A 26365-nucleotide genomic window follows, 5' to 3' on the forward strand; every position below is an offset into this window, starting at 1 on the left:
ACAACAACAAAAACCAAGTAAGAATGCAACATGATTAAATACACGGAGCATTTCCCCAGCAACCTGCAAGCTGCTGCATATCAAAATCACAACCAATAACACAGGAGTCCGGAAGGTGGACACTAACAAACATCTCACACATGCAATTGTATTCTTCAGGAGCAGTGAAATGTATACAAGTTTATTTTCAGTTTATCCCCTTCCACATTATACCTACTGCTGGGTGCCAACATGTCTAACACATTCAAATAGTCACACATTAAAAACAAAATACCGTTTGAAAGGCCTCTTGACCGCCCCTTACACTGTAGCCAAGTGAACTCAGATGCCGTTAGCCTTCAGTCTGCACCTCATTTCCTCACCAACCCGAAGTCCCAGCAGTTCACGATCCTTGGAAGAGCCACACTCACTACAAAGCACAGCTTACCTTTCCAAACGATCACCTCTACAACCTGATCACGTAACCTGAAATCTAGCCTGCCTTCTACAAATACAGTCTAGCTTCCTAACTATATTAAAAGACTCACCCTGACAAATATGCCCAAATATGCCAAGACTGAGTAAAACAGGTTACAAAATAGCATATACACCATGATTCCATTTATGCAAACTTATATACACATACATACCGCCCTTCCCCTAACACGGATGTTTGAATAGATGGTGTCCATGATGTTTCCAGTAATTAACTCTGGGTGGTGAGACTTGGGGTGATTTTTACTTTCCCTCCACCCTTTCCACAATGCATGAATTTTCCACGCCAGGTTATTTTATTCATACTCCAAAACAACAACAAAGCCATTTTTAACAAGCCTCCCCCTGAGACCTACCATGTCAAAAATCTTCTCTTGGCACAGAGAGAAAGCGAAGAGGATGCTTATCTACGCTTGTACTCCGAACATCCCGGCCAGGGGTTCTCAGCACTAGCTGAGCAACAGGCTCTGGGGCTTTTTAAAAAATACAGATGCTCCAAGTCCCAGTCCTCAAAAATTTTGCAAGTGGGGCCCAGGCATGTGTATTTTGTTAAAGCTCTTTGAGTGATACTGATCAGAGGGGGTCAAAAACTACAGATTCATGTCTCATTCTCAAAAGGGGCCCAACAGGAGGAGCAAATAGACTGGAGCTGAGTCAAGTGTCTAAAGGCAGGCAACTTCAAGGTAAGCAGTCGGGAATGCTGAGGAACAGAAACTGAAGGCTTAAGCTGTGCTGAGCTTCAGGTCTGAGAGGCCATGAGGAGAGAGGAGGCTATCGTTATGGAGATAACAAAGTTAGAAGCCAGGAAGAGGGAAGTAAAGTGTGGCAGGGCAAGACGTTGGGGACCAAGAGACGGAGGTTATTTATGCAGTCCTGGGGGCAGGACTACTGAGGACTTACAGAAACGGAACAGGAAAAGACAGCAAGCAGTTTAAGTGAGGCCTGCTACTACAGGTGAGCAGCCCTGATTCATGTTTGAAAGAAGGAGCAGAGCACTGCTTACTCGTGATTCAATTTTCAGAAGCCACAGAAAAATCCTAGTAGAGGCCATGTACTAGCTCTGAGATTCTTCAAGACAACTTCTGTAAGCCTCAGTGTTCCACCTATAAAATGTGGCTAATAACACACGTTTCATAGGGTTACTGTGGGCACAAGGTAAAATGAGATAATGAATGTAAAAACCTTCCAGAGTACTCAAAACAAGACTTGCCCCCAAATGATAACATTAAGAAGCACATCCAATAAAGATGATATGTTGAATTTTAATAAACCAGGGCCCACAGTTGCTGCCTGGACCCTAAGTTACTTCCTCATTTTGGGACCACCTAAAAATGCCGGAGAAATAGCCTAAAAAGGTTTGGCTCTGGGGCGCCTGGGTGGCGCAGTCGGTTAAGCGTCCGACTTCAGCCAGGTCACGATCTCGCGGTCTGTGAGTTCGAGCCCCGCGTCGGGCTCTGGGCTGATGGCTCAGAGCCTGGAGCCTGTTTCCGATTCTGTGCCTCCCTCTCTCTCTGCCCCTCCCCCGTTCATGCTCTGTCTCTCTCTGTCCCCCCAAAAATAAACGTTGAAAAAAAAAATTAAAAAAAAAAAAAAAAAAAAAGAGGTTTGGCTCTGTTCCCACTGTTGCTTCTACATTCCTGGTATTTGTCTTACTTCTATAAAGGAGATGCATTGCATACTCAACTATTTCTATAAAATTTAATCAAGATTATAAATGAAAACTAACAGAGTTATATTGACAAAATAATAAATGTACTGGTGGAAAATTCTATATCCAAAATAAGAATTCAGCTAATACTGCCAACTAAAAAACCAAGTTTCTACCTGGCAAAATGCAAACCACAAAAGAAAACCAGGAGTGATTAAATGCTTCTCCTCCATCCTCTCCACTCAGGCCCTCGATAGCAAAACTGAATTTGTGCCAAATTAGCTGAGATAGTCAAAATAACTCAAATTACTACCGTATCTATGAACTGTAAAACTTTGGGAGAGTCTGTTTCTTAGTATAACAGAATAAAATGAGAACAACAATACCTACCAACATCAATGAATGCTCATTACCGTGTGCCAGCTACTGTCCTGAGCCTTGTACAGAGATTAGCTAAGTCAGGCCTCACAACAGCTCTGAAGGATGCTTCACGGTCTGGCTTCTGCTTAACCACCTAATCTCCGGTTCTAGGTGCTTCTCACCGAGGGCTGGTGCCAGACTGCTCTTGGAGGGTACTCCTGGGAAGGCTGATAAAAATACAGCTCTGCCGACATTATGCAGACCGGTGGAACCCGAAAGTCTGAGAAGGTGCCCCCAGGAGATTACATCTTAAATAAGGTTCCAGATGATTCTTCTCGGCAGCTAGGTTTAAGGCTCTCTGCAATCTGTCCCTTCCAACTTTTATTTTATACACGCTACTTTTCTCACCTGACATTCCTTCACCTGGCTAGCTCCTACCCAAGGTTGGCTCAAGAGCCACGTATCTGAGGCGGAGCAGTTTCTAATCTCCACTCGCTCCCTCACCACCCAGGACAGATGGGAAGCCCCTGCTCCCTGCTCCCACGGTGCCTCACGCTTGCCTCACCTTTTACCCTGTCATATAAATATAGGTTTCTAGGTCTCCCCCCTGGCTGAGCTGGGAGCTTGTTCACTTTCCCTCCACAGCACCAAGGCTGGCACAAAGCAAGGGCTAGTGGTTTGTTAACAAAAGAATGAACGAAGCCTCACTGACCTACCTTTAGGGCTCTTATCCATAGAAACAGACCCTCTACATGTGAGCCAAACTGAAATGGAAGGGTCCGGTACCTCATTCGAGAGGTGGTGTATTTTACCAGGGCTAGCATAATCAGGATTCTAACTGAGGGTCCAGGTTAATAGGCCATTGTGATAAACAGTGGCTGTCCTACCTCTTTGGTAGCTCTTTTTATGACCCAGCCTGTCCACACATGTAGTCCCTATCCACAACTGGGCTTCACCCACAGAAGCTAACTAATTGGCATCCTACATGTAAACATGAAAACTGCAAGAGGCAGAGATGACTGTTTTTGAAAGGAGACTATGCAGTAGCTATATGATCATTTATGAAACTGTCACATGCCAGGCTAGGTAGGATGCTCGTGGTCATCATTCTTCACACCATTCTCTGAGAAAGGTTTTATCGGGCTTGTTGATTGAAGAGGAACTCAAAATCCAAAGAGGATAACTTGCTCAGGGCTACCTGCTAGTTTGGGGGTGGAGCTGGGATTTGAAGCCAGGTCTTTTTGCCTCCAAAGACAATCCTTCCTCCCCTGCTCTGTGCTGCCTCTGGATGTCAACCAGAAGACCACTGCAGCCACCTTGGTGTGGGCTGGGAAGGAGCTTTGGAAGAAGACTTGGGCTCAAATCCTGCTTTTGTCATTTACTTACTAAAGGCATTTGATAATTAAACTCTAAGACTCATCTCTAAAAAGAAGATTAAAATGCCTAATTCATAAAGTATGTACACGTGTAAAGCCCTGAGTCTATCAGTAGATGCCCAGTAAATGTGAGCTGGCCATGAGCCTATATTCCCTCTTCCTCCCCACAAAAGAGCAGTTTCTGGATGGCAAATAAATCTTGTTTCACGGTCTTCCTCGCCGGCAAACAACTATGTTGTGCTCTAGTTGGGAAAGGCCTGTGGGTAAATCCTTAATATGACTGGAACCAGTTAGCAAACCAGATGTGCAACACACAAAATCATCCCCTCGAGCCTGATGAGAAGAACCCAAACACATTGCTTATTTCAGCATCCCCACATTTTGTCATCTGAGGTCAGGAATGAGACAAGCAGCTGGAGGGGGAGAAAAGGAATTGATCCAGAAACTGTTCAATTATGAGGTTTTCAAATAGCAACAAAACAACAGCAAGACATTTCCATCCTCGTTTAACATAGAGCGCCTGTTAGTACATGACTTAATGCTATTCTTAAAATTAAATACCGTTTGCTCTTCACTTGCTCATTGTTCTGACCACTATAAGCAACCCTTTGTAATTTTCAAGCTTGGGGAACAAAAAAGGCGGGGGGGATCTTTGACTTCTCTGTTTACAGACGATATGGAGACGTGGGGACATGGGGCTCCTGGTATGTCCTCTCTGGGGCAGGTTTTTGTCTTACATTCCTCATAGGATTGACATGCTTACAGTCTACCTCTACGAATGGCAGATTCGGGGAGGGACAACATTTCTTGAGGAAGATACTTTAAGAAAAGGGACACGAGCAGGAAACCCATCTTCACCCCAGCCACTAATATTAAGGAAGCAGACACTGCTGAGCACTTGATCTGTATTATTTCATTTAATCCTCTCACAGCACCCTCATGAGATAGATTCCAGTATCATCCCAATTTCACAATTGAGGAAATACAGGCTCAGAGAGGTTAAGCAGCTTTCCTGAAGTCACACAGCTAGTAAATGACAAGACTGAGATACCAACATAAGTCCGGTCTTAATCCAAAGCCCATATTCTTAATCACTCACATCACAATAACAAGCTATATATGCCTCAGTGCCCACTGTCCCCTCTGCCACTCCCCTTACTGGTGTAAGAAACAAATACTATGTATCTTTCAAGGAACACTCAAATGCCATTGCTTCTCTTTTTTTTTTAATTTAAATTTTAGCTAACATATAGTGCCATATTGGTTTTGGGAGTAGAATTCAGTGATTACCATCTCTTCTCTTAAGCGTTCCCAGAATCCCTAGAATGCGTCTTCCTCTAGGCTTCTACAACCTCGAGTGTAACAAGTATTAGTACAGTATGATGTCCGGGGCCCTTATTAAAATAATAATCTAGAGTAAGCTAACGTTTCTCAAGCACCCGCACTATGGCAGACCTGCATAAGCCAGCCCATCTCACAGTGGTAGTTCTCACACTAACCCAAGGAGGTCGGCATTAACCCTATTCTCACAGATGAATAAGCAAATATGTTTTTATTTTTTTAAGTTTATTTATTTATTTTGAGAGAGAGAGAGAGAGAGAGAGAGAGAATGAGAATGGGGGGGGGGGCAGAGAGAGAGGGGAAGAGAGGATCCCAAGCAGGCTCCATGCTGTCAACACAGAGTCCAACACGAGGCTCGAACTCATGAACCAAGAGATCATGACCTGAGTCGAAATCAAGAGTCGTATGCTTAACCTACTGAGACACCAAGGTGCCCTGCAAATATGTTTTAAACACTACTATGGGACAGAGGCTGAGTGGCCTTGGGGGAGAACCGTAAATTGGTTAACATGGGAAGAATCCTTTGAGTTCTGCAACGCTCTGAACTATTGGTATATGCCTCAATCCTGTTGATGGCTAATGCTACACTGGTGTTAAATAAATTCATTTATTCATTCAACCAATATATACTAAGCACCTCCCATGAGTGAGCCCCGTGACAGGCACTAAAAGTGACTAGACATGATCTCACGGCGTCATCTTGCCATTTGCTCCTAATTGCTTGTACCATTCGAAAGGATAAGTTAGAGTCCCCACCATCACAATGACCTGTCCTGGGGCAAAGCACCAAGATTAGAACCAAGGGCTTCTGATCTAGTTTCTCATTTCACCAGCAAAGCAACCCAGAGAAGAGCAAGCTAGCCTAGATCCAGAAGAGCAAATACCGATGGCATGACTTCGTGAAATGAGTGTGAGATTTGTGATCAGAAGCTGAGGTCTGTCTTAGTTTAGACACTTACCCATTATAAGACTTGAAGTCATGATTTCCTTGAGTCTTATAATTTCCTCATTTTCAGAATGAGAACACCAACCTTCGTGGGGCAGCTGTTAAGACTCAAACGTGTTCAGATGTGTAGACACTCCTACAGATGCTGGATATAGGTACTAATAAACTGGAAGGCTGAAATCCCAGTGCCTCTGTTTTAGACTATGCCCTCATCTCCCTTCCACCAGAAGTGCCTTCCTCGCTAAGCATTCCTGTTCTCCTGTTCCCTTTAATAATGAAGTAATTCTTGTTTGGTATGTTTTTGTACTTGCTGAGATGATTTTTTGGTAAATACATGTGCAATTGCTTTGCTCCCCAGGATTATTTCCCCCTTCTGTAAACTGTAAATTTACAGTTGAGGACTGAGGGTGTCTTTCTCACTTGGGTGGTGGCACGCAAGATAGACTTTGAGAGGACAGGAGGGCTGAAAGTCTAAGGCAGAGAGACTTATTGAGGCTGCAGTGATAGCTAGCAGAGGTGATGAGGGCAGAATCAGCAGCACTAGAACTGAATAAGGCAGAGTTTATAGGACTTATGATCAATTACATGTGGGGACTATGAGAGTTAAGTATGGCGCATGGATCTCTGCCTTGGGTGGCAGGGTGGAAGGTGGTGCCGTGACCGTTACTGGGACAAGAAAAGGAGAAGAGCCTTGGGCAATGGAAGGACTGAGTATGGGTTTGAATGAGCTGAGATGGCCTGTCTGATGGAGTTGTCTGCTGGCTAATTAGCTGGGCTGACTAGAGCTTGGGAGAGACGTTGAAGATTTGGGGATCAACGGCAAAAAGATGTAGGTTAAAGCCGTAGAGAGTAGTTGAAATCAAGGAGAGTATGTACAGCAAAACACAGACACACACACAGACACACACAGACACACACACACACACACACACACACACACACACACACACACACACTGGGGGAAGACACCACCGATCCACGCAAAAATGAACACCTGAGGGACAGGGAAAGCCACGGAAAAGGATGAGATGAACACCAGGGAAGAGCAGCCTCCCTCAGGATTTTGCTCCTGTCTTTGCTAAATTTTGAACACAGCAGGAGCCCCGATACAAAGCGGCCTCGAACGATGCCATGTCATTGCCGTGGCCTACCATGGAGGCATTAAAAACGTGTCTTTTTCACTGACGCTGGCCAAACTCCATGGTCCTCCGACCAGAGGAAAAGTTTCTCCATTCCCCTCTTCCAGCGCCGGCAGGTGGCAGGAGCCCTGGTCCGCCTTTCCTCGCTAGTTGGGAGTCCGAGAAGCACCAGGCCACCACACACTTCCTGATGTGTGGGGTCCACCAGCGTCACTTACAATTCTTTGCAGATGACAGAAAAGTATTCTTTAAAGCACTGACCTGTTAGCAAGCGCTGTCACTTTTGACGAGGTAGAACGTGTGCCTCTGCCCAGCACGCACACCACACACCTACACACTGCTTCGCAGCTCACCCCCTTAGAGCTCCTAACAGCCTCCAGGGGAAGCATGTTAAAACAGCGCAATTAACTAGAACTGCTACAAACTCAATAGCTCACCTACCTAATGAAGCAATACAAGGGAAATTGGACCTATTTTAATAAGAATTTTAAAAGAGACAAGAAGTAAAGGTCAAATGCCATTTCTGGATCCCAGCTCTTTTCTTCTTCCCTCCCACTCTGAAGCAGTTAATATCAAGGAGACTACGCATGCCGTACTAATCCTTATAAAACCAAGGGGGCAGCCAATCATGCTATTATACCCAAGGGCAAATTTTTTCTTTCCAACCCAACCCCCCAAGCTAAGTGCCTCCCCTGATCTATTTCTGAAGGTTTTATTATGCAAACCTGAAAGGATTTCAATTACAATAATTCTTGTCCTTCTCCAGCCCAACTCACAGAAGCGGAACTAAATTACCGGCAATTCTAGGGCTTAAGGGTGGTTTTGCTTCTTCCCTCCTCTCTAGAGTCATCTTAATCTAGAGATTCTCCTCTCTCAGCCCCTTCCGTCGGCTTGGGGAACACAGCTGGTTTTATGCCACCCACTATGGAGCACATCCTGATGCCAGACAGGCTCATCACGAGTCCCCTTGCCCAGTAAAATCCACTCCTCCTCACTCTCCGTACCTGCCCCAGCCAGGTGTCAGCAGCCTGGTTTCCCACTGACCTCTTAGGAGGATGGGTGCGTGGACCAAGGCAGAACCGGAGACAGGTTTGGTAGAGGTGAGAACTTAAACTCCTTAATAACAAGCCTACGCTATCCTGGGGTCTACGCTAAGTCTATGTGTGTCACCTCACCTGACCCTCACAACCACCCCATGTGGTAGGTCTAGTATTTCACAGACAGGGCAACGAAGGCTCAGAGAGTTTAGAAAGGTCACGTGCGTGATAGGCAGTGGCTCCATCTGTACCACGCCAGGCTCTGCTGCTGCCCTAAGAGTCTGGGGAGGTGCTGAGAGGTGCCAAGTGAGGAGACTGGACCAGGATGAGTTACAGCAGTTAACGCTTGTATGTGACAAGTCCCTGGGGTTTGACCATAAAGGGAAGAGTGCAGGGCAGCCCTCCAGCGGATTCCCAGCCGGTAGTGCTTAATTAGAGGAGTTGCCGGATTACCAAAAGAAGCTTGTCACAGGGTGGCCTCACTTATATAAGGACGTTCTATCCATAACACGTGTTAATGTTAAAAATAAAACTGTCAGTTTTTTACCAGAAAAAATGGGTTTACCCGGGAATAGAGAATTGCAATTCAAGTCATTCAAGCTACGGCAAAACTATAGGCGAGTCCAGAGAACAAAGGAGAGGAACGCTCTTTTATGGGGGTAGAGGGGGTTCTGAGGGGCTGTTATAAACCAAAAGTCCACCAGAATAAAATGGGACTTTGAAGTGTCGTGGCTTTTCACTGACTGGGCTGTTGCTGGGCAAGGAGAAAATCTTTCTTCCTCCCGCTGGGGTAGTCACAACACACAGGCTTCTTCCTGTGGGGAGTGCAAGATAGGTCTCTTCCTGTTGGGGTCTCAGCTGAGGAGGACTGATGGGGGTGTGAGAGCTCCCCCTTCTGGCCTCCTCACTCCATTTTAAAGGAGGTCTCCTTTATTTGATTTCAGACGTGGCTCTTAAGGGCATGCATGGCACTAAAGGGGGGCTTCTGCCATAATTTCAAAACCAATGAAACAAAGCAAAACCATGGCTAGCAACCCGTTTGTTTTTACTTCCAAACAAGGTGGGTGAAAGACCACTCACCAGGTGTATGACTGACCATCAACCTGCTGAAGTTAACTGTGCTGACTTCCACCTTGCCGGGTTCTAAGCAGAGCCCCAAACTCCATGTTTGTTCTTAGGGATCAATCCTTTAGAGAAGTGGTTGTTCATTCATGCGGGCAGTAAACATCTACTGTGCATCCACCACACACACGCTGAGCACCGGGCTGAGCCCTGGCACCCAGAGCTGACAAGGCCAATGGTTCCATAATCTTAGGGCTATAAAGGCAAAGTCCTAGGACCAAGACTCCATGCAGTAGGAGGCTCGGTTCTAGTCTCGGGGCTCATCAAATGCTTCCCCGAGAAAAGCTGACATCAAAACTAAGGACCTGAAGGGTGACTAAAAGGTATCCAGGCAGGCAGGCCAGAGAAAACAGTTGCGGAGGGAAGAGGACAGTAGAAGCCTGGGGGCAAGAATGAGCTGGGCCTGTCGCAAATACTCCTGGCGGTCTGAGGCTGCTGTGCTCTAGCTGACCACACAGACCCGGCGCACTTGCATCGGGAGGGCCGGCACAGGGACAACAGCCCGGAGGACAGGACAGGACAAAGAAACCTTGCACATGTGCCCCTGTCCTACTCCGCCTCCGTTCTCACACTCGCATCAAGGCTGGAGGGCCAGTGTGCCAAGCGCAGCGGCAGCTGGCAGGGGCGGGAGGGGGCGGGAGGGGGCCCAGGCCTGCATTTTCTCCCCGGGACTCACTTCTTCCCTCTGGGTGCTGGTGTATTCAGAAAGCAGAGTTCATCCTCACCAGCCATTACAGTCCAAACATGCCTTCCAGGAGCTGTCTTACCAAGCCATTGCCCTCGCTAATATAATGTTATCAAATTTCTAATGCGGGTACTCTAAAGCAAATGTACTGTCACCGGCACGCCACTGGGCACATTTTTCCGAAGGAAAACAGCTGCTCACTGAATCTGTCGCTTTTCCTCTCCTCAGTACCATGCACACAGAGCAAGAGCCTGCTAAGGGCTCTTCTCCCACCCCTTCTTCAAGCATGCTCAAGATGCAGCATCAGGTGTCTCCACAGAAGCCAGCAGGTCAGCCACAGCACAGTTCCTGAGGAGCTTCCTGGATCACAGGACAGAGCCCTGACAACTGGAGCCTGTGCCTCAGAATCTTACGCCACAGACAGAAGAGCTTCCGGCTCACTAGTCTGCTTTCCTCATTTTATAGACCAGAAGGGAAAATGCAGTCCAGAGAAGTTAAGTAAAAGGTCTGAAGTCACACAGCCAGCGAGCTGTAGAAGCACGGGCCGGTTCCCGTCTAAAAAACCAGATCTACTACGCGGGTTGTGAGGCCTAAACAAGACAGCCCTCACACAGCAGTGCCAGAAACGTGGGAGGTGTTCAACGAATGGTGACTGACTGCAAAACTTTGTCTCTTAGATCTCCGGAACAACCCACTCCCCCTCTCCCGGGGCCTCATTCTGCTGACTTCCCATGGAGGAAAGAAAACAGACTGGCAGCGGGGTTAACGTGTTCACAGCTGGTGTTTGGCCAACAACTGACAGGAGGTGAGCCAAACTCCCTCCTGGTTCTCAGATCTCTAGTCCCGTTCCCTGCCCTGCCAGATCCACTCCCGCCAGACTTTCTGTTGTCTCTGGAGAGCTGATGTGATCAGAGAAGACACCGCTGCGGCTGGAAGTGACCACTGAAGGGACTCGTGTCACCTTCCCTTTAGCCACTCCGAGTTGGAAGGGACTGCGCAAAGTCCATTTGAGAAGGGACAGACAGGGACTCGCAAGCTTCCTAGCCGGGAGGGTGAGGAGTACAAAAGATCCCGTAGACAGTCACCACAAATCTACCAATCGCTGACAAAAAAATCCCCCAGACCACAGGACAAGTGTTAACTTCCGACAAGACAACTAAATTGGCCAATCAGCTCCGGTTTTGCTCCTCTCTCACCCACACCAGCTCCTCTGCCCCCTCCCAGCCCCCTCCCCACACTTTAAAACAACCATCCAACCATGTAAATTCCCCAGTGTAAGTGTCTGTTAGTCTCCAGCAGAACTGTCAATGCTCATAAATTCCTGGCCTTCCAGATTGCACTGCGGCTATTTACTGGGGGGAGGGATGCAGCAGCCACTAGACAATAGCAGGAAGAGATTGGCCGAGCAGTAACTACTCTGGTTACAGCATCGCAATTCATGGCAGCATTTTGCTGGGAGTGTGCATCATCAGGGAGGAGAAACATAAAAAGGGGAACCTGGGCTGTAAATAGTTTATTTCGGCAATTCCTGATGTTGGCTGAATCATACTTTAATACAGAAATACATGAAAGCACCACTCTGGCGGTGACATGTGTTGCCACCTCATTACTCTTTTCAAAAGGGTCTTCCATCAGAGAGACACCTCGCTACAAATTATAGTGAAGAAAACAAAACCCTCACGCCCAGACTTATTAATAGGCCAGAAGAAAATGGAACCACGAGGATTTAAGGAAGCAGAGAACCCATGCAACAGAGGCCATGGGTGATCTGGGGTCTCTGGGTTGTGTTTCCATGCGAGAAAATAGGACGAAAAGAAAAAGCTAGCGCTCTTCTGCCTAAGAGTCCGCTCCTCAACTGCACGTCTCAGGGTTTCACAGTAGCTCTCATTTCCCCCATTCCTTAGGTGCATCCTAACGCACCTGAAGTAGGCTGACTTCTCCAGGGCACCCTACCTTCGTGCTCCTTCTCGGTGGTTCCCACTTTCTTGATCTTCCTGGGAGATTTCATAAAGAGGGGAAAGATGGTCCGTAAGCCAAGAATATCAACAAACTTATGACAATTGTCTGTACCCTCGGGTCCGATCATGGCATGGTCCAGCACTTTCAGGGCACTGCTCCGGGAGATCTTCTTTTCTCTGGGAACAAAAGAGGTTTCACATAAGGCATGGGGATGTTCTAGTCTCAGAAAAAAAGGGGGTGGGGGGCGGATATACTGCCGTACCCGTTATAAAGGGGGAAAAAAAGAAAGACAGAAAAAAACAAAACAACTTGAATGTCCACCAATGAGAAAATTATTGCATAATGGTAGATCTACACAGAATATTACACACTTGTTAATAATTAGGAAAGTCTATAATAGAATGAACGGGTTCTTATGGTCAGAATGATAAGCACAAAAGGTAATATTCAAAATTCTATATGAGGCATTACCTCAATTATGTGAGAAATATGCATTAAAAAAGACTAGAAAGACATAGATCAAAATGCTAACAGAGGTTATTTCAGGGTGGTGGAATTATGAATCACATTATTCCTTTTTCTTTCTTTTTAACAGCTTTATCAAAATGTACTTCACCTACCATACAATTCACCTATTTAAAATGCACAATTCATTGAATTTTAGTATATTCACAGATACGTGCAACTATCACTACAGTCAATTAAAGAACATTTTTATTATCCCGACAAGAAATCCCCTACTCTTTAGCTGTCACCCCCCTACTCTCCCCATCCCACCCTAGCAACCACTGACCTACATTCTGTCTCTATGGTTTTGCCTATTCTGGACATTTCAAATAAATGGTATCGTACAATAGGTGGCCTTTTGTAACTGGCTTCTTTCCCTCAGCACAACGTTTTCAAGATTCATCCGTGCTCTACCGTGTGTCAGTATTTCATTCTTTGCTGTAGCTGAAGAGTCCATTGCATGGATATGCCACAATTTGTCTATCTGTTCATCCACTGATGAACATTTGATGTGTTTACACCTTTTGGCTATTATGAATAGCGCTACTAAAATAGTCACGTACAAGTTTTTGAGTGGACATATGTTTCATTACACTTGAGTGCATGTAAACCAAGCAGCAGAGTTGCTGGGGCATATGGTTAACTCTACGTTTAACCTTCTGAGGAACCATCAGACTTATTTCCACACTGGCTACACCATTTGACATTCCCACCAGCAGTGTGTAAATGTTCTGACTTCTCCACATCCTCACCAACACTCGTCAGCTGACTTGTTGGTGCCAGCCATCCTCATTGGGTGAGAGATGGTACCTCATTGTGGTTTTAATTCGCGTTTCCCTGATAACTAATGCCGTCAGCATCTTTTCATGTGCTTACTCGGAATTTGTGTACCTTCTTCAGAGAAATGTCTATTCAGATCCTTTGGCCATTTTAAAATTAGCTTAATTATCTTTATTATTTAGTTGCAAGAGCTCTTTGTTCTGGAGATACAAGTCCCTTAACAGATATATGATTTGTAAATATTTTCTTCTATTCTAGGGGCTGCCTTTTCAACTTTCTTGATGGTATCCTCCGAAGGACACAGGTTTTCAATTTTGAGGCTGTCCAACTTACCTGCTTTGTTGTTGTTGCCTGCACTTTTGGTGTCAGAGCTGATTCGATAGCATGAGGATTTATACCTATGTTTGCTTTTAAGGGTTTAATAGTTTAAGTTCTGATATTTAGTTCTTTGACTCGTTTTCTGTTAATTTTTGTATGGAGTGTGAAGCAATGATACAACTTCATTTGCATGTGGACACCCAATGGTGCCAGCACCGTTTGTTGAAGACTATTCTTTCCCCGTTCCAGGTTTTTGGCATTCTTATTGCAAATCAGCTGACCCCAGACACAGTTTTATTTTTGGATTCCGAATTATATTCTGTTAATTTACGTCAGTAACACACTGTCTTGACTACCACTGCTTTGTAGTAAGTTTTAAAATTGGGAATCCTACATTGTTCTTGTCTCAAGACCGTTTGGCTATTCTCGGTCCCTTGCAATCAACTCCATATGAATTTAAGGATCAGCTTATCAGTTTCTACAATGATGTCAGCTGGCATTTTGATAGGGATTGTGCTGAATCCATATAACTTTTGGGGGAGTACTGCAATCTTTCATTTCTTAGCTCTTCCTTAATTCCTTTCAACAATGTTTTGTTGTTTTCAGGGTATAAATTTTGCACTTCTCTTGTTAAATTTATTCCTAGGTATCATACTCTTGATGCTATTGTAAATGCAAGTATCTTCACAGTTTCACTTTCGGATTGTTCATTGTGAGTGTACAGAAAAACAAATGATTTTTGTAAATTAATCTTTGTATTATCCTGCAACCTTGCTGAACTCACTTATTAGTCCTAATAATTTTTTGGTGGATTCTTTAGGATTGTCTACAGACAAGAGAACATCCTTTGTAAACAGAGAGAGTTTTACTTCCTCCTTTCCAATCTGGATGCCTTTTATTTCACTTCCTTGCCTAATTGCCCTGGCTAGAACCTCCAGTACAATGTTGAATGTAAATGGTGAAGTGGTGTCTTGTTGCTGATCTTAGGGGGAAAGCAGCCAGTCTTTTAGCATTCACTGTGATGTTAGCTGTGGATTTTTTGTAGCTGCTCTATATCAAAGGTTGGAGAAATTCCCTTCTATTCCTAGTTTAGGTATTTTTATCATGAAAGATGTTGGGTTTTGTCAAATGCTCTTTGCATCTTATTATTCCCTTTCCTGTTTTTCGTGTTTCTTTAATTTAAAAAAAAATATATATATTTTTTAACGTTTATTCATTTTTGAGAGACAGAGAGAGACAAAGCATGAGCAGGGAAGGGGCAGAGAGAGACGGAAACATAGAATCCAAAGCAGGCTCCAGGCTCTGAGCTGTCAGAACAGAGCCTGATGCGGGGCTAGAACTCACGGACCACGAGATCACGACCTGAGCCAAAGTCAGATGCTCAACCGACTGAGCCACCCAGGCGCCCCATGTTTTTCGTGTTTCTTAATTAACATGCATTGCTTTGAGAATTACAAAAGTTAAATTATTTTCAAGAAAAAAATACGAGTGATTTTCCCCCTCAAGTCCAAAGGTCATAAAATAATTATGCCACTGTCTACTGCTCTTGCAAATAGTTCTCTAAGGAGTATAATTTTCTATAACTTTCCAGTGTTTTCTTTAACACTCTATGAGATAGAGAGGAACAAGTCAGTCATTTCATAGCTTGGTAATCAACCAAGTAAATCAACCAACCAATCCAATATTCAATATTTACTGAGCACTTACTCAGTACTGTGGAAGACACAAGAGAAAAACAAAAATTAAGACATGGCTTCTGCTTTCAAAAACATGTAAATCTATTTAGGGAGACTAAATTAATGTGAAATAATCAGGCAAAAGTATAAGTTGGCAAATAACTTTTTCCCCATTCGATCTACAAACATTTATTGGATACCTCTCATGTGACTACGATAGACCAAGTCTCATTCCTCATGGAGCTTACACTCTTACTGCAGGAGACATACGGAAAATCGAGGCACTTGATAGCGTTAGGTGTGATGGAAATAATGCAATGTAAAAGAATGAATGAATGGAGAGGATATTTTGAGTTAGGTTACTGCAGAAAGCCTCTTTAGGGGTAACATTTATATTGAGATCTGAGTATTGACATGAATTGGTCTGGAACATTTTAGGGGCAAAACATTAAAGGCAGAAGGAACAACAGGTGCAAAATCCCTAAGGTGGAAATGGGCCGGCATGGTCAGAGAACAGACAGAAGACTGGCATTTTTGAAGCATAAAGGAACAGCATTCCTAGCTTAGATCTGAGGGGAAAACATGGGCCATATCAAAGGCCATGCCACCTTGTCTTGTATGGCACAATAAGGCCTCCAAGTAAAGAACTGGTTCTAGGAGTGAAGCAGATCAAATTGAATCATGTTTGTTCTGAGACTCTTATGTGTTAGTTACTTTAGAGGGAGAGAGAGATTAGGTACATCTGGGGGAGTATAGGAAAAAACAGATATATATGTAAATATTTGAAAGCAGGTGAAAAAGTAAGACGGGTGACTGTGGGTGACTCCTAGTAAAGCCTGGAGAAGAAAGCCCATCGGCTTGAGGAGAAAACAAGGGTAAAAATTTTTCAAAATTATATTTTGAAGAATATGGACAATTCAGTCATATTTTTAGGGTGTCAAGAAGCCAATGGTGATGAGGATACTAAAGATATAAAAGGGGAGAATGGATAGATGGAGCAAGGTGACTGTCAGGCAAGAGGAGGCAAGGCCTGACCAAAAAGGGCCCAAAGCCCTTCACCCAGTTTCTCACCTGAAAACCAAAGAAAAGGAATTGGAAATAACCTCCCTTAAAGGAATCGGAAATAACTTCTCGTTGATAGTCTTTTGCAGAGGAAACACTATTAAGACATCGCATTATTTAAGTGCTAAAGACGACGAGGCACGCTTATCCTAGGTCAGACTAGCCAGCCCAAATTGGGTCCTGATGAGTTAAGAAAAGGAGAGGAGGTAAAAAGCTTGTTGACAGAGCCCCTTGGTGCTGGCCCATCCTGGCTTACCTGAGGCTGTTCCATTTCTAGCACTGAATGTACCACAGCCTGGGAAACCTCTCAGTCCCAGGCAAACCAAGACAGCTGGACATCTTACTTGGTGCCTACCTCAAAAGACCAAGGATGTACTGTGAATACAGTACCTTTATTCCCTACCTTTATTCCCCTGGCCACAGAATTAATCAAAACAACCCACAGATACTCACAAGTGACATTCAACACAACTACTGAGTTTAAAAGAAAAAAAATGGCTACCACTGAGCCCGTGCCTTCACGCAGCGGGCGTGACACTAGCTGCCAGGAATTATACACTCCTCGTCTTTAAGCAATGTAAGGACAGTTACATAAAAGTAATTTCAAAAGCCCAAAGCAATAGAAACTAAGTCCAAGGAGGTGAAAGGTGGAGATAATTAACTTTATCTGGGAGAAGTCAGTGAAGGTGTCAAATGGACAGTAACATCTGAAGGGAGTCTGAAGAACGAGCATTTGCCAGGCCGAGAAGGGCGTGCAGCGCCACCGGGGGCAGCGTGCGTAAAGAGCATGCGCGAAGGTACGGTAGGCAGTAGCAGCGCGCCACGCAGGGGACCAGAGGTAGCTGTGAATGACCTGGGTTGGAAAAGGACGAAGGGGAGGCAGGCAGAGGTCGTGACAGGCCCTCGATGTGCTGCCGGGCCCCTGGGCTCCATGCCATAGATGTTGAGAAGCCATGAGATGTCGAAAACGAGGAGGACACTGGATGGATACACTCTAGCAAGCTTACTCTGGCAGCAGTGTGATGAAGGGACTGGAGCGACAGAGCTTGGAGGCAGGGAGGTCAGTCAGGAGCCCACGACAAGCTAAGTGAAAAATGACAAAGAGCTCTGAGTACCATAAAAAAGGCACGTTTGTGAGACATGAAATCTTAAGTATCAGGAGCAGAGTAAGCAAGGTTCCAAATTCAGCAGGAAAGGGTTTTCTGCATCAAGCTAAGTCTATCAGGAAACGAGACAAATAATGTATTTGTTTTCACTGTAGCTGGACTTAAGCACCCTACTTTACAAACTGAATCTGCAAAGGCCATGACTAGGGCAGATAATGATGTGAGCAGAAATTAGGAAACTGAGATATAACATCCTCATTGTTCAGTCACTCAGGAAAGGGCCTCTCGAAATGAATGATGGTCATGTTCCAGGGCACCTTCAGTTACCATGCAGCATACATTTAAACCATTTCACAAATAACACAGAATTGGTGGAAATACTAAAGGTAAAAAACTCTGATTCAGCCAAGCCTCGCTCTTTTCTCCTGCCTAAGCAAATTCAACAAACAAAAGATTTAAAAAGTAAAAGCCTTCTTCACATAGGCAGTGTGAGACACGTTTAAAGGGGGCAGTAATTGCATATTGATCACCATTTAGGCAAGCTGCATGGAGGTGAACTTTGGAATATTCATTGGGCTTAAGTTCAGGCTTTTAGCAATCAATAGCTGTTTGGCCTGACTTTCTTGGGTTGACTTTATTTGAAATATTTATTCTACTGGAGGACAAGTAGTTTATCTTAGTCTTGTCTGGGTTCATCAGGTTGTCGATCACGCCAGGACCAAAGTGAAGGTTAGCCTCTGTAAAAGTGGGTGGTTGTGGGAAATGACAGAGTCATCTACGCTCCTCATTCTGCCAAAGTGAAGCTTCTGATGAGGAGGAAGGGATGGGGAGAGGGAAGTTTCCACTGTTGTTTTAATTAGCTTGTTCTTCTTCATTATACAAGAACGCTTTTGCAATGAACATTCATTCTGAGTATACTTTTTTCTGTTCATTTATTCTTTCATCAGATATTTCTGGGGTGCCTAACAGGCGCCAGATAGAAGTTGAGGACACAGAGGCAGGCCCAGCTCATGTTTGTGAGGCGCTCAGTTCACAGGTGACACAGATAGGCAGACAACGGGTATACTGAGAAAAAGCCAAGCACCACAGTGGAGGTTTTATTCGACAAAATAGAATACGAATGCGGGAAGGAGGGCTGACTGTATCTGAGTGGGGGAGGCCTCACAAAGGAGATGATGCCTGAACCGAGCTTCACTGGATGTCCTTCCCAGACACGCAAAAAGGGAGAGGGGATTTCAAGCAGCAGGAAACAACAGCACGCGCAAAGACACGAGTAAGCATGGACCATTCGGAGAAGTGGGGCATGGTGTGGCTGCAGTACAAACAGCAAGAGGGGCGGCAGCAAAATGTGTGTTAGATTACACTTGCCACACTGGATCGGGAGGGATTCGGTGTGGTATTTGGTGTGGCGGGGCGGGCGCGGAAGAAAGGGGGGAAACACACCAGAGGCAGAGATGGGTAAAAAGGGCAAAGTACTAACAGACTAGGAGGGAAAAGGACTGAATTCAGATTGAACCTGAGGTACCTGTGAAACATGGCAGTGATGTCCAGCTCAAACTTACAGGTCTGAAGTCCAGGAATGATATTAAAAATAGGGGGAAACGTGGAAGAATTATTAAATCTATGGGCAGTGTCTAAAGCCATGGCATGAATAAGACTACCCGGAAAGGGTGCAGGTAAAAGGGATCCGACCTTGGAGGAAAGTTACTTGCAGGACAAGTAAAAGAGTTGTGAACTCCACTCCCTCCCTAACCAAGAGACTGATGAATGGGGGGGAAAAAAGAGAGGTGACAGGCAGTCTTTAAAAGATACTGTGAACCACAAACTAATCTCGCAAGAAACTTGGATAATGCCATATGAAATCACTATTATTCGCTTTACAATACACATGCTAAAGTTCACTTCCTTTTAGCTCCCAAAATAGAAGATCGCTTTCCAGGATCCAGGATTTCTATGAATTAGACCGTGAGATCAAGGTAACTAAATTCATAGTTGCTCCCAAACTATAGTGCCAAAGAACACTGGTGCTCTGGGAGATGCTGAGATATTCTACCACTAAAATAGAATAAGGGTGGTCTTCTATGTTCTGGACACAGTTTTTACAATTTTTCATTTCAGTTCCCATCCATTTTTCATAAACTGCTGGTACCAGCCACTGCTTGACTGCCTGTGCCAGAAAACAAAACAAATATGTGGGAAACAGAGGTTAAGATTTTGGTTTGTAGCACAATGGTGGGCCAGTTATGCAGAGAAACCACTCACAGCAGAGCTGACGGTAAAGTAAGATGAACAATCAATGACCAAAACTTAGGGCTCTAAAGAGCACAGGCTGACAAACTTTCGGGAAAGGGCCAGACAGAAAATACTATAGGTTTCATGGGCCATTATGGTTTCTGTAGCATCTTTTTCTGGGTGTTTGTGTGTGTCTAAAAATATATACGACACTTTAAAGATATGAAAGCCATTCTTAGCTTGCTGGTCACAGAAAAACAGACCTCAGCCAGATTTGTTCCGCAGGCCTTAGTTGCCAACCCCCAATAAAGAGGGTCAACAAAGCTCAAATCTGGTTCTTCAAAAAGACGAGTAAAATTGACAAAACTGTGGCAAGAGTGATCAAAAAAAAAAAAAAAAAGAGAGAAAAGGCACACACACAAAAAACAATAACAGGAATGAACTGAAGGGGAAAAAACTACAGGTACAGCAGCTATTAGGACAACAGAAGGAATAACTGCATGCCAAAAACTTGGAAAACAGGTGAAATGGACAAACTCCTAGAAAACTATGAATTCCCCCAAATGACTCAACAAAGTAAGAAAACCTGAATGGGTCTATAAGCATTCAGAAAACTGAATCAGTCGTTTAAATCTTCTCTCAAAGAAAACTTAAAGTCCAGAAGCAATCACTATCAAGTTCTACCACACATTCAAGAGGGAAATAATTCCAGTATTACTTAAACTCCTACAGAAAACAGAAAAATAAGGAACATTATTCAGCTCATTTAATAAAGCTCAAACAAACAAAAAACAACCTCTGACACCAAAACCTTCCTGAGAGTAAACTTACAGGCCAATCTCACTCAGGTACAGATATAAAATTCCTAAATAAAATACAGAATCCTAGAAAACATTAAAAAAAGATGGGCCTCTTCCAGGAATGCAAGGTTAGTTCAACATCAGAAAACCCATTCACTTTCCCTCTATTAGCATTAAAAAAACCACCTCGATAAATGCAGAAAAAGCATTTGATAAAACTGATTGATCAATTATATAAGATCTGTGACATCAGAAAGAAGAAATTTCCTTAATCTGATAAATGCTATCCCCCCAAAAACTCAAAACAAACATTATATTCAATAAAATATACTCCTTTTAACAGCAGGAGTAAGACAAGTTTACCCTTGATCACTGCTCCTTCCTATTCAACACTGCATTAGAAGTCATAGCTAGTAATTTTTTTAAAAAGTGTTTATTTACTTTTGAGAGAGAGAGGGAAACACAGAGACGCAGGGCTCAAACTCACAAACTGTGAGATCATGGCCTGAGCCGAAATCAAAAGTTGGACACTTAACCCACCGAGCCACTCAGGCACCCCATAGCTATTAAAATTTAAACACACACACACACACACACACACACACACACACACACACACACATTATTAAAATGAAATGTGATAGAAAATAATCTTGTTCCCACCTATTAACTTTCTACTCCCTAAAAGAGGCAAACAGCCAGAGGTTTGCTACTAAAGGTTTAACAACTAGCTCCCCAGGAAAAAAGTGCTGATTTGTTGTATTTTCCTACTTACATGGTATAAATACTCCCACCATAGCTGATTTCAAGTTACCAATGCGATACCACTAAACATGGTATTGGAAAGAGAGATATATAGACAGCTTTCATGACCTTATATGAGCTAACTCAAACATATCACTGCTTATACATCCCTCCGCCCACTATAGACATCAAGGTTGGCCATGTGACTTTATAGCCAATAAAATGTAAGTGTAAGTAACATATGTGTCTTTAGAGGAGAAGTTTTAAGATTCATTGCATTATTCAGTCTTTTCTCTCTGCCAAAAGAAAGTCACATCCCACTGAACACTGTTCCTTTAGCATGAATCCCAAAATAAAGACGTGAAGCAGAGCTTCAGATGGCCAGGGATGGATGTACTGGGAGTGAAAAGTAAACATCTGTCACTGAAAGTCCTTGAGGCTTCAGAGTTGTTACTGCAACAAAATTGGACTGATACGTGACATAGCAAAGTTGCTTAATGTAAGATCAATATGTAAAAGTTAATTGTATTACTGTCCACTAGCACTAAATAGTATGAAAATGTACATTAGAGAGAATTTTTTAAAATATATAATATGCTCTTGCCTTCCACTTTGGGCCAAGATGGAGTAACAGGGACTAAATTTATATCTCCTCTCACGCCCAAAACAAAGGACGAAACATATAAAACAACGGTTTTTGGACACCTGACATCAGGTAGCACCAAGACAGTGATTCCTGAGACAGGGAAACACATGCCATGAGCCCAACTAGCTGCTTGGAGAGTTTCCAGGCCTCCAAGCAGGGAGGAGACGTAGTGCAGAGGAGGGCAGACCGATGAAGGGGAGTTCATAGGGCAGAGTACCAGACCAAGAGCTGCACAGGGGTCTGCAGAGGGCCCTCTCTGAGTCCTCAGTTGAATACTTACTAGAAATGCATGTGAGGAAACTAACCAAGGCTGCAGGAAGGAACCACCTAGAAGAAGAAGGGGCAAACAATGCCCAGAACTCACCAAGGGCCAGGAATAGTTTGGGTTCCCAACAGCTGGAGTGAAAAAACTTTCTGAATTCACAGTGCATCAGGTAGAGCACTAAGGAGGGCACGGTTTCAGTCCTTCAGTCCTGAGGCAAAATCAGCCACAGACTAAAGGCTAGTCCGATCCCACCTAACAGAGCTTAAGAGTAAGCCTCCGAAGGAGCAAACTACTCCCAGTAACTTACCTGTATCCTAGAACAAAGCTCAAAAATATTTATAAGGAGACACACCCACACACCCAGCATCCAATGAGGTAAAAGTCACAATATCTTAATTTCAGAAAACAATTAACAGGCATTTAAAGAGGCAGGAAAATATTAACCATAAAGAGGAGAAAAATAATAAAAATAACAGTGATGACAGAATCAGAAGACAAGGACATTAAAAGTTATTATAACTATACTTGATTTAGTCAAGGTAGAAAAAAGCTTCAGTATGCTAACTAGAAACAGGGAAGATATCTAGAGAAGAAAAATACAATGTCTGGTGAAAAATACATGGGATGAGAATAAGTGCAGAAGAAAAGAGTGAGCTTGAATACATAACAATAGAAACTACCTAAAATAAAACACGGAAAGAAAAAACAGACTGGAAAAAATTAATAGATTACCAGGGAATTGTGGATGGATAACTTTAAACAACCTGATATACATGTAACTGGAGTTTCTGAAAGGAGGATGAGGCAGAAAAAAAAATATCTGAAAATACAATGATTGAAAGATTTCCACATTTGATGAAAACAATACACCCACAGATCCAAGAAGAACCCAAACGCAAGAGATAGGAAGAAAACTACATCAAGGTACATCATAACTACATCAAGGTACATCATAACCAAACTATTCAAAATCAGAGAGAAAAGATCCTAGAAACATCCAGAAAAAAGGGACACGTTACATACAGAAGAACTAATACATAAGGATGACAGCAGACGTCTCACTGCAAACCAAGCAATCCACCAGACAGTGAAGCAACACTCTTAAGAGAATTGAAAGAACTCCTACCTCCCCACCGAGTAACAAAGAATGCTATACCTGGTGAAGATATCATTTAAAGGAGAAGGCAAATATTTTTTCAGACATACCCAAGTTGACAAAAGTCATCACCAACAGACCAGCAGTACAAGATGTGTTGAAGGAAATCGTTTGGGAAGAAAGAAACTGATACCAGATGGAAATCTGGATCTACAGAAGAATGAAGAACAGTGGCAATGGCTAATATGTTCATAAAAGTAAAATACTTTTTTCTTACTTTAAAAAAATCTCTTTGAAACATGATTGATTATTTATGGGGCACCTGGGTGGCTCACAAGGTTAAGCGTCCAACTCTTTTTAAAAAAAAATTTTTTTTTAACGTTTATTTATTTTTGAGACAGAGAGACAGAGCATGAACGGGGGTGGGTCAGAGAGAGGGAGACACAGAATCTGAAATAGGCTCCAGGCTCTGAGCTATCAGCACAGAGCCCGACGCGGGGCTCGAACTCACGGACAAGCGTCCAACTCTTGATTTCAGCTGGGGTCATGATCTCTTGGTTTGTGAGATCGGGCCCCACACTGGGCTCTGGGGTGTCAGTGCTTGGGATTCTCTCTCTCCCTCTCTCTGCCCCTCCCCTGCTTTTGTGTGTGTGTGCATGTGCATGTGCACGCTCTCTGTCAAAAAAATAAACATTAAAAAAACATAATTATTTAAACAAAAGATAAACAATATGTATTAGAATTTATAACATATGTAGAAGTAAAATATATGACAACAAAAACATAAAAACCAGGAGGGAGAAATGAAAGTTTACTGCTGCAAAGCCCTTACACTACAGATGAAATAGTATACACTACTTGAAGATGGACTGTGATAAGATGTATACCATCAATTTGAAAACAACCACTAAAAAAGCAAAGAGAAAGAGCTAAGAAGCCACCTAAGAAAATAACGTGGCATAAAAAATGTTAACCTAAAAGAAGGCAGATGAAGCAAAAATGGGACCAAAAAAGAGATGAGAAGAATAGAACAACCTGCAAGAGGGTAGATCTAAACTCAATCAGAAACCACCATATCAAGGGTCACATTAAATGTAAATGGCATAAACATTTCGATTAAATGGCAGCAATTATTATGGGGTTAATAAAGAAGACTCCAATGTATAATGCTCACAAAAACCCCCACATCTTAAATATAAAGACACAGGGGTGTCTGTCTGGATAGCTCAGGCGGTGAAATGACTGACTCTTGATTCAGGCTTAGGTCATGATCTCATGGTTTGTCAGTTTGAGCCCTGCATCGGGATCTGTGCTGTCAGTGTAGAGCCTGTCTGGGATTCTCTGTCTCCCTCTCACTCTGCCCTTCCCCTGCTTTCTCTCTCTCTCTCTCAAAATAAATATATTTAAAAAATATAAATAAAAAAATAAATATAAAGACACACAGGCTTGCAGATGGCTATCTTCTCACCATATCCTCACAGGGCCATTTTCTCTGTGTGCACACCCTCCTGATGTTGTCCCTTCCTCTTCTCATAAGACCACCAGTTCTACTGGATTAGGGGCCTACTCTTATGACCCTATTTAACCTTAATTACCATCTTAAGGCCAACTTGGGAATTTGGGCATCAACATGTGAACAGGGGAGGGGACAAAATTTATTTCATGATAGATGGTAAAAGATATACTATGCTTATACTAATTAAAAGAAAGTTGTGGTGGCTATATTAATATCAAACAAAGTAGATTTCAGATCAAATAACATTATCAGGGATAAAGAGAGTCATTTCATTATGATAAACGAGTCAATTAAGCAAAACAGCATATACTCCTAAATGTTTAACCACCTAAAAGAATTTCAAAATACATAAAGCAAAACTGATGAAACTCAAAGGAGAAACAGACATACTCACAACTATAGTCAGAGGTTTCAACACCCCTTTTAATAACTGATAAAATAAGTAGACAGAAAATCTTTAAGGATATAGAAGACTTGAACATGACCATTAACTTAACCTGACATTTACAGAACATTCTTTTCAACTGCACAGGAATATTTAACAATACAGACTGTATTCTGGGCCCAAAACCAGTCTTAATAAATTTAAAAGGGTTCAAATCATATAAAGTATGTTCTCTGACCACAATGGTATTAAAGTAGAAATAAAGAACAGAAAGATATGTGGGAAATCCCCAAATATTTGGAAACTAAATAACACACTTCTAAGTAATTCATGGGTTAAGGATGAAATCAAAAGAGAAAGTATTTTGAACTGAAAATACAATATATCAAAATGTGGGGCACCTGGGTGGCTCAGTCAGTTAAGCATCTGACTCTCAACTTTGGCTCAGGTCATGATCTCACAGTTGTGAGATCAAACCCTGCCTCAGGCTCCGCGCTAAGCATGGAGCCTGCTTAAGATTCTCTCTCCCTCTCCCTCTGCCTCCTTTCCCATTCGTGCTCATGTGTGCAAACTCTCTCTCTCTCAAAAAAATAAATACATATATAAAATAAAGTGTATACAACAAGGCATAAAGCAGCAATTAGAGGAAATTTTATAGCATCATGTTAAAAATTAAGATCTCAAATAAATGATCTCAAATTCCCACCCTGAGAAATCAGAAAAAGAATAGCAAATTAAACCACAAGTAATCAGAAGCAAAAAAAAAAAAAAAATTGATCAGATCAGAAATCACTGACATAGAATTGAAAAAAAAAAAAAAAAAGCACAAAAAACCAGAGATAAATCAGTCAGAAAAACTTGATTCTCTGACAAGATCAACAAAATTGACAGCCAGACTGATTAGGGAATAAAGGAGGCATCAATGGCTAACACTGGGAATAAGGGAGGGCACATAATTACAGATTCTATAGATTTAAAAGGATAATAAGGGAATATTCATGAACAACTTAATGCCCATAAGTTTGGCCACCAAGACAAAATGAATCCTTGAAAGACACCGACTACCTAAGTTTACTCAAATAGAAAAAAATAAAAATCACTGGAACAAATTTAAAAATTATATTTCATCAAAATTTAAAACTTTT

The 26365-nt window shown here is 43.0% G+C and overlaps 1 protein-coding gene across 1 annotated transcript in view; it reads right to left on the bottom strand.

Moving 5' to 3' along the window:
* The window catches only part of CTNNBL1 (catenin beta like 1), a 161345-nt gene that overhangs the window by 50116 nt on the left and 84864 nt on the right, over positions 1-26365 (bottom strand). Inside the window, exon 11 of the mRNA XM_003983481.5 lies at positions 12082-12263. Within this exon, the coding sequence (XP_003983530.1) occupies positions 12082-12263 (182 nt within the window). The remainder of the gene's footprint in view (positions 1-12081; positions 12264-26365) is intronic.

This window comes from Felis catus, chromosome A3 (genome assembly GCF_018350175.1).
Source record: "Felis catus isolate Fca126 chromosome A3, F.catus_Fca126_mat1.0, whole genome shotgun sequence".
NCBI lineage: Eukaryota > Metazoa > Chordata > Mammalia > Carnivora > Felidae > Felis > Felis catus.